Here is a 9,872-nt window from a genome sequence, read left to right as displayed (position 1 = left end):
AATAAAAATATATAATGTGATTGTTAAACGGATAGATGCTTTTTCCAAATAATCTTGGTGGAACTAGAGCTGCACCGAATAAACAAACGTGTGCGATTGTGATGGTGTAAACAAGATTTAGGGAGCAATTGAACTAAGGCACCTGAACGTCGTGTTTTCAGATATTCTTGACTGTGTTTCCAGCTTGGATTCGGTGGCTAGATAGTTGATTTAATTACATTCGATCGAGCACATTGGGAATCGAGTTATTTAACCTCTATTGTTGCAGGCACCGGAATTTTCACAGCTGCACTTCGGTACTTGCACATGCAGTTAGCCGGAGGTTTTCGAGGAGCTTCATAGGGAGTACAGGTATTCGGTTGGGATTTCGGTATGCAACGTCCGGTGGAAGCAAAATGATGCATACATGTAGAGAAACAGTGTGGGCCCACTTTCAGATTATCGCCATGTTTGATCATATCTGGGCGACGAGTACACAGGCCACGAAAGTCTTTCCGATAGGTTGATGAACCGCAGAATGGATCATCCGAAGTTTTCAGATTATCGGCGTGCGTAACTGCTTCCGATCTAACATGTGCCATGCCGCGAAAGTCCTTCCTGTAATTGGTGCAGGTGTCAAAAGGTGCATCAGGGATTGATAGATTATCGACAAGCTTCTTAATAGACGGACGTTCTAAGTTAGCACCACGAAAAGACTGGCGGTACTGCGTGGAGTTCTCAAATGGCTCATTGGAGAAAGCTAGGTTATCAGGTTTTTTGATTGGACAAGCACGTTCTTGATCCCGACTCTGGAAATCACTTCGGTAGTTGGTGTGCGCCTCAAATGGAGCATCTGGTAGTGTAAGGTTGTCACAAGTGCGAATCGATTGTGGTCGTCCTTGATCAGATCGTCTACGATAGTCGTCTCGATATAAAGTTCTACCGTCAAAAGGTGCATTCGCAGCAGATAGGTTGTCTGGCAGTTTGACTGGATTGGGCCGCTCTTGTTCACGGGCTTGGAAGTCTCGTCTGTAATTAGTAGATGCATCAAACGGGGCATCAGGTATAGTCAGGTTGTCACATGTTTGAATCGATTGAGCTCGTTCATAGTCCTTCGCTTGATAGTCAGTTCTGTATAGAGTACAGCTGTCAAACGGCGCATCATTAGGCTTGAGATTATCTGGCAGTTTGACGGGATCTGGTCGTTCTTGTGGTCTGCCACGAAAGTCTTGTCGATAACTGGTGTGTGCGCCGAAAGGAGCATCGGATAAAGACAGATTGTCAGCTTTACGAACGGCAAGTGGTCGGCCCTGGTCTAAACGTCCTCGGAAATCAGCCCGGTACAGTGTACAGTCAGCAAATGGCGCATCAATCATTTTCAAATTATCAGGTAATTTCACCGGGTTAGGACGTTCCTGTGTTCTACCTCGGAAATCTTGCCGGTAATTTGTGCACACATCAAAAGGAGCACTGGGTACCGTCAAGTTATCTGGCTTACGGACTGCATCCGGCCGTCCTTCGTCAGCCCGCCTCCTATAATCCGCTCGATACACTGTGCACCCATCGAACGGTACATCTACCGTGCTGAGGTTATCTGGTAATTTAACTGGGTCTGGGCGTTCTTGAGTTCTACCTCTGAAGTCCTGTCGATAGTTCGTACATGCACTTAGTGGAGCATCAGGTATAGTCAGATTGTCGCTTTTGCGGACTGCCTCCGGCCGTTCTTGATCTGATCGTCCTCGGTAGTCTGTCCGGTACAAAGTGCAGTTGTCGAATGGTACGTCAGCGATATCAAGGTTATCTTGTAATTTTACAGGGTCTGGACGTTCCTGTGCTCTTCCTTGGAAATCTTGTCGGTAATTTGTGGATACATTGAACGGACATCCAGATATCGTCAGGTTATCTGTTTTACGAATTGCATCTGGTCGTTGCTGCTCCTGTCCTCGGTAATCTGTGCGGTAGAGAGTACAATTAGCGAAAGGCGCGTCTGCGACACGTAGACTGTCCGTATATCTGACTGGGTTGGGTCGATCCTGTTCACAACCACGGTAATCCTGCCGATATATCGTACAGTTGGGAAAAGTAAAACATTCACAACAATATTGTCCTCCGCAGTCATCAGCTTGGATGTGTGGTTGCGCGTGACTAGCGCATGTAACGTAAGTCTGCGTAAGATTTCCAGGAGAACAATGTTCTTCATTGAAATCACTGTATTTTGCTGTGGTTCCCTCAGAATGAAATGGCCCACCCGAACATGTGTTAGGCATTTCGAAGCCCGTAGGCTGTTCATTACGGCATGGACAGCATACACACACAGAATCCATCCTTCAGTTTTAGTCTCGGCTGTAATACAACAGAAATTTTATTTGCCCATTTCCATCCGAACGCCCCGCTTTAGCTGATAATTTCAAACCATCAACCTACTACCAAGGATCGATTTTCACGTTGGTCAGCTGACGTGCACACAACTGGATCTTCATCGATACCTTGTGGTCCGAGAAAATTTGCTGTACCGTAACCAAGCTCAGTGCTTTTTTGGGCCACGTCATGCGTCAAGACAATGATGACTGGTCTTCAACGTTCCCGAGCTCAAGTAAGATTCTCCCCAAGCCTTTCATAGGTAAATAGTGAGTGTAAAATACCAATACTCAATCAGTAAAATGACGGAAGAGATATTCAGGCATTTTACGATCAGTGGGCGATATTCCAAATTAAACTTCATTTTGATGCAAGAGTTAATTTAGAATCAAAGAGNGGGCGATATTCCAACTTAAACTTCATTTTGATGCAAGAGTTAATTTAGAATCAAAGAGCGGTTTTTTGTTGAAATTTTCATGGATTTTTTTTAAATCAATCAAATTTTAACAGCCCCATTTTTTTATGTACTCTGAAGCAAGTGGTTCGGCTGTACCCTAAAACAGTTTGGGTAAACAAACCATCAAGAGCTTTGAAAGCCCAGGAAGTTTCAAGTGCATTTTGGGCCTAGGTTGGAATCTATACTGCCCAAGAGTTACAAATTATTCACTATGTATCCTAATGCCCTTTAACGTACCGTTAGTTTCAGTCCATTGGATTTGGCGAGCTTTAAGTCACTGCATCGATAGTGAACCAAATACCGGAAGACATGGTAATACCACTGGTCAATACGGACACCGACGTCAGGCGAACACTAGGTGACTCCGTTCGAAGTTTGTCACCTACTTTTTGAAAATTTCGCAAAGCAACCGCATTAGACCAAGTACTGCAGCGTGATACATATCTCCCATTCTGGATCGCCCTCTTTTATCAATTTTGAACAGAATCTGGAGTGCGCACATGGTACACAAATTCAAACACCGTTATTCTGACAATGCTAATCTACTTACTGCCTCTGGATCTGCTGCTGGACACTTCCGAAATATCCATTTTAGAGTCTACAGCCTCAGTAGGAGAACCCACACTGGACCACTATAACCCTACCGAACGCACACACTCTAGGTGCACGCGGCCACCGATTCAACGGTTGGGTGTCATACTCAACCTCAAAAGTCTGTCCCCCGTTTTAACGGTGGAAATTAACAGGTAAGGGACAACGCAATCTGTCAGTCATAGGCTCGCGACCTCCATACTATCTGCTGTGGATTGTTTAGGCCACGCCAATATGTTTGGCTGACTTTGTCTTTGGCATTCCAATCGACCAGTTGCTGTTCAAGGCCATTTGAATAGGTCACTAGGTCAGTTACTTAAAGCATCCACTCATCCTTTAGTGTTTCCCTCACTCACAATAGTTATAACGCAAACAAAGTTCCCCGGGGAAACGCGCGGTCAATTCAAAGTCAGAACACGTAAAGCTGAGCACCAGTGCAACATCTCTCACAATGCATGTCGCAACGCTGAATTCGGGGTTTCGATGGCCTACAGCGGCCACAGCAATTGTAGCAGAGAGCTTAGGTAAATGAACTACTGTTTCTCAGTTGGTTTTCAAACAGCAGAGGCGCATTTCCCACCCAACCGAAAAGAACATTTTGCATCTGAGAGACAGGAAGAGCTTCGAACGAGTTGTAACGCGTCTTCTCTTGTTAAAGGTGAAACTAGGTTTATCGTTTAGGCACGTACTTTGTCCTTTATAATCTTCCGACATCTTGACTTGCAAGTTACAATGCTTACAGCCATTCCTCTTTGGACCATACCAAGCAAACGTTTAATAAAACACCAAGTAATTTTACCGATGGGAGATGCGATTCTCTGACCAAAAAAGCTGGCATTGCACCCCTTGAAGTGTACGCAATAGTTGAGCGATGCATGCCAATATCGGTGACTCATTCGAGGAGGGTATCGAGGCAGTTTGTCCACATGTGTAGATCGCAGAATATTCATTTATTAGGTTCATCCACTGAATGACTTGGAGAAAGAGAAAAAACTGAACAATTTTGTCATGATCGTATGCTTTCCTCCAAGCGGAGTGGTGAGAGACAGACTGACTATGCAATTTAGCTGACTACGATATATGCACACAGTGTAACATAAGGGTGAAATATCTGCGAGTGCTTTTGTTGGGGACCCTTTCACCAATGGCTGTGCCAGACTGATGCGCAGCCTCATTGCTACTCCCAATGTTTCTCACACGTTTATCTGTGCAACTATCCGTACTCAAACTTCCATCTTATGCAGCCGACACTTTCGCAAAGCTCATTTCTCACACGCAGCCAGCTACGGTTTTGGATACATTAGTCTTATCTCGCGATGCCCACAGACTCATCAGTAGTTAGGTCTCTTGCGTCACCAGCTGTCTAACCGACATAGTTGACGGGACTCACTTGCGTCCCTCACTTTACTCAAGCTTGAATATCACTATCACCGCACTCAGAAAACATTGGCCATTGGTTGCAGCACGTCAGGCGGCTACAATTACAGCCTCATCAAGATGCTCGTGCAACCCGGCATCTTACTACACGTGCTGAACTCGTCATTAGCCACAAAAGCAGTGGAAGAAATCTGACGACTGCCTGCGGCCATTCCTCTCGCATTCAGCGACACGTAGTCCTGATAAACCAGAAAGTATCGCACTACAAAAGAAAAGTGTTTTTCCATGTGGCACGCGATAGTAGCGCCTCAACCAGTCAAAACAACCCCAGATACATATATTCAGCGAAAAATACATTGAGAAAAAGTATGTGGTTTGACTTATAACCAACCCGGATGAGTCAATCGCGTCAGAGAGCTATAGACAAGGAAAGTGTTGGTAGAGGGAGCTGCAGCGAAAGAAAGACAAGGGAACCAATAACTTTTCCCTCTTACAAAGACTCACAAAGCTTGTGTTTTTTGAAGAGGATTTCAGGCGACAGAATTTCTGAGTGCTTACTTGGAAACGATAAAGAAGTACGAGCAGTTTCGAGGCACAACATGAAGCTGTGACGTCAAAAGAAACGACGAAAACTTTAGGCCCCTTGTTTTTTGCGGTAAACTGAGTTAGTCACTGAACAGCCACAGCCCTGTCAGAACCCATATTATTGCTTTCGGATTGATAATTTACATAATGCAATAAAAATAAAGTGAAAGATATCATCACAGCTGGGGTTAAATGAGCTGAAAGTATGGTGAAGTATAATAAATCCTTGTGAAAACAAAAGTTGCCAGCGCTCCACTACATTGCATGAGTTGTGTATAAATAACTTGTTTCACAGAATGTCCGAATGAATATACCGGACGGATAACTAGCGATGTGAATAGCGGAATACAAACGTCATTGCAGATTCACACTTCGATATGTAACAGAAAGGACGAATCTCAAACGGGACTTTCATTGCCCTGACTATCCGTGTGTAGTGCAGCATTTGAGTGGGTTTACAGTGAGTAAAGAGCCCATGTGAACAGCAGTTCCCGTAAAATGCCTCACATTTGTGGTCCTGAAAGACCCTAAACGAAACTAAAAGTGAAACTAAACTAAACCATACGTGAAGTCGTTACGGAGTTCAGGACTAAGACAGCCACACTAAAACCACTAGGACCAAATTCGACACCATGCCTGAGCGGCAGCTTTACATGGTATAACAAATGGTGCCGTGTACCGTAGGTCTTCTGGAGTGCAAGATGAAGTTGAGGCTGAGATACACTGACCTAAAGAGCATGGGTAACAATTGAACACCAGAACTAGAGCAGATTTGTGTGCGGTATTTATTGGCTGGGTTACCGGTTTAGGGGAATCGTATTGGTATATTAACAAAGTGGATGTGATTAGCACACAATGGAAAGACCAAGTTTCTGGTTCTCCAAAGGCTGGATCTCCATGGTAATCTTTGTAAACAAAGAAATATCGAGCCAAGTGTCCGAACCCAGTAGGCAAAACAAAACCAGTGACACATACTTCCCCGTTTCACAGCGACACTCCTGTCATGTGCTACACCAAACATCACGTAATTCAAACATTCAGGTTCGCCAAAAAAGGACGAAGAATGATTATTCTTTCTGTTGGTCGGTCGACATAATAAAACCTCAAGCCAGAAAACATGCGAGTTGTCCTACTATGAGTGCTAATTTGCCTTCGTGAATCTGTCACAATCCCCTTAGGCCTTATGCACTGTCCAAAAATAGCTACATTTCGTAGTGTTTCGATTCACGTTGACTGAAAAGAAACTAAGCTAATATACCAGTGTTAGTTTGTGGTTATCTCCACAAACTTGCACATCTCCACTACAAAATCTCAGGCTTTACCCAGAGGTTTATTAGAATGACCGTGTGCTGGTTCACAATACTCGGTAACTAACCCGAAATCAAGCATCACAGATATGCTTCGCCGCCCCTTTGAAAACCATTGAAACAGTGTGCATTGTACCATTTCCCGGCCAACAGTCGATGGTTGTCAGAGCTACTGGCCACTGATAAAGAAGACCAACAGTGATTAAACGTCGAACACAAAATGAGTTGAGTAAGCCTAGTAAGTGAAGCCAATTGAAGGAACACAACTCTATTTACCATATAGGCGAGGGTCTGCAATCAATGATTGGGCTGGCTTCTCGTTTCGGCGGACGGCATATGCCAAAGTAATCATCTGCGTGGGTGAAGTTTTTGATATTCATTCAATTCACTCCGATCATAGTAGGGCGAGCGAAGCATCATTGTTGTGGATGATGAGATGATGATGATGATGATGATAGCAGATCAGGTAAGGTTTGGTTAGGCAAATGATCTTCGGAGGGGCGTAACACATGGCGGAGCCAGCGTAACTGATGTAACTGCATCAAAATACCAGTCAAGCGTCCGCCGTATTACTCCCCAAATACCTCTACTCCGTCCCACCACCAATACGTAATGATCTAGGAGTGAAGGCAAATAGTTGTCTTTTATCTTCTGGATAAGTTGGCTATGCTTCAAAGCCAAAGGACACACCGGTCACCCTGCCTCAAAATATGACTTTCTGTTCACTGAAAGCTAAATGGAAAAGCAGTGATCTTTACTACGTTTGAATGCAGACTACTTGTATGCTTCTCAGTAGTCAATACCAATCCAACCGAGAGAGAAGTAAGACAGTAATCGCTCGACATTAGAATATTTCACGGAAGACCACTAAGCTATTTCGGATGCTTAAAACCGATGCATCATACCGTCGCTCAGCATTGTTATTTGCAAATGAATCTTACGTGTTTGATGCGTAGTTTATTGACTTTCTGGTTTTTTTTATCGGGAGAGTTCTGACATTGTTTTCTGCATTTCCCTAACTCCTGCGAAGATGACCTTCGTTAGGTCCTGTTCACCGGCTCCCAATTTTCGGATACGACTGGGTGTTGGTGTCACTAGCTACGTCGTCAGTGTCCACGTCACAACGAAGGTTTGTAATGGTTTAGGCGTCACAAATGGTATGCCTGTGTTTGGGCACAGTGCAACAGCAAGCGAATGAAAGATCACAGTCACTGTTGCGTCAAGTGGCCGACTACCCTTACACTAATTCAGGCAGCATTGGGTATCTGTGGGTTATCGTAGCACAAATTAACGTACAATGACATCGTCACCAATGGTTACATCCTCAATCTATCATCATTTGTGTGTCTAGCTGGACCAGGAACGTACGAGAAATGCTGTTTTCTGTAGATACTGACGAACCGCACACTTGAATTCCACTTTATCCAACGGCTGCATTATACAGGTTTTGGTTCCCCTGGTACGGCAGAACAGGCAAGGGAGGTGACAGAATTAAAATTCCGTAAGATACAACTAGATCAGTACCATGGTGTAGATAATGGAAAACACACTTCAATATAAAAGAGATGAAAGTCGTCATACTGTTGATGTCTTGACAAAAGCGGTTGCTGCAAACTGCCCTACAAAGCGTAGAACGATACTTATGGATTGTTGCGCTTCTGGCGCCCATGCAGTCAAATGCGAGCCTCTATCTACAGTTGTACTGATAAGTACATACGTTAACTCACAGCATGGTCTGTGTAGTAATCAGCAATTAAGTAAACAGTACTAGTAGTATCGGGCAAACAGAAGAATTTCATCTTCAGTTGCTTTTCACTTGCTTGGAACGCAGACTGTCTTGAGTTTTTGGAATTACACTAAGGTCGAAACAGTTCCAAAAGGAATATCTTAGAATCTTATTTCTAGGAGCGGAGGGTATGGCATGTCTGCATTTTCAAAAGATGCAATGAGAGAAGTTGGGTTCGGTGCATTTAATGATGAAATATCAACCCAAACGCTGGGCATGTCGTTCATGAACGCACAGAGCTCGTACAATAAAAGTGCGCTTGGTGAAGTCACATCACGTACTGACATGTGTATGAGCTTTGGTACAAACCAGGAGGCAGTGAATCGGATTTCAGCTACGCCAAATTTGGAGAGTTGTCCACAATGAGACAAAAACCAACTAGAAGTTAATTCACTCACACTCAAATTGCTCACAAATCCAAAACCTTATGCATGCGCAGGAATTCGTTGTAAAATATGTCTGATAAATCCATATTCTGGATACAAGGTTTTCAGTGCGATATGGTATGCTAACAATATTCACAAATGGTGTGGACTCTACTGTAATAATCTGTGGGTTTAACAGATCAGTCGACTTATCCTAAAACTCGGAATATGCATATGTGACATGTAATCCCGACATTCTTCTGGTCATGGATTATCCCCTGGTACTCATCATCATCATCATCATCATCCGAATCATCGTCATCGACAGCATGACATCAGTGTTCAAAAACGATGCTTTGCTGCCGTACATCCCCTGGTTCCACTTGAATGAACCGGTAGCATATGCCAGGGTAAAATAGCCGTGAAATCTATTGCGCACATAAACTGCTTCCCAGCTTGTTGCTGACACGATACATATAGCATTGTGATGTTAGAATTCTAATAAAAGATTGTGACAACTTCAAAACTTATCACCATGGGTCACGTGAGCTCAGGTCAAATAAATGGGACTCAACCAATGCGTTGAAATGTAGTACTAAAAATATCTGTGTGTATATAATGCATACAGAAATGAAAAAAAAAACAGGAAAACCGGTAATTCAAGCCAAGGTTTTAAGTGGCGATGCGCTTAAGTCTTCTATATACTAGAGTGGTCGCAGCTTCCTCGATAACAGTGGAGACTGTCTACTACCAAGAAATGTCCTGCCGTTGTCTAGAGTGGTTCCGAAGTTATTGTTTTTCAAGAGCTAGTTTCAATAAACCTAATGACCTGATTGTTCTCGTGTTGGCTCTCCTCGGTGTTTATTTAATCACTTTGAGAACTAAACCGGTCGGAAGAAAACAAACATAGGTCATTTAGATGGCCCAGACAAATGCATGTTCAGAACCGACCGAGGGTTGTATGATTGCGTACCCATGCTTTCTAAAAGTAGGTGTAGTGGTAGGTAGGTTATCCACGATATCTCCTAGGCGAAATTAGTGGCAGCATTTGTGAACGCTTTTCCCAG

The 9,872-nt window shown here is 43.7% G+C and overlaps 1 protein-coding gene across 1 annotated transcript; it reads right to left on the bottom strand.

The window, feature by feature from the left end:
- Positions 1-245: 245 nt before the first annotated feature.
- On the bottom strand, positions 246-2,246 carry T265_09232 (hypothetical protein; the record flags this gene model as incomplete). The annotated part of the gene is made up of 1 exon (XM_009175251.1): positions 246-2,246. The coding sequence occupies one exon, from the start codon at positions 2,244-2,246 to the stop codon at positions 246-248; it is 2,001 nt and encodes a 666-aa protein (XP_009173515.1).
- Positions 2,247-9,872: the final 7,626 nt, after the last annotated feature.

Source organism: Opisthorchis viverrini, assembly GCF_000715545.1.
Source record: "Opisthorchis viverrini unplaced genomic scaffold opera_v5_265, whole genome shotgun sequence".
Lineage (NCBI taxonomy): Eukaryota > Metazoa > Platyhelminthes > Trematoda > Opisthorchiida > Opisthorchiidae > Opisthorchis > Opisthorchis viverrini.
The sequence above is the reverse complement of the archived record's forward strand: the minus strand, read 5'-3'. Positions and strand labels throughout refer to the sequence as shown.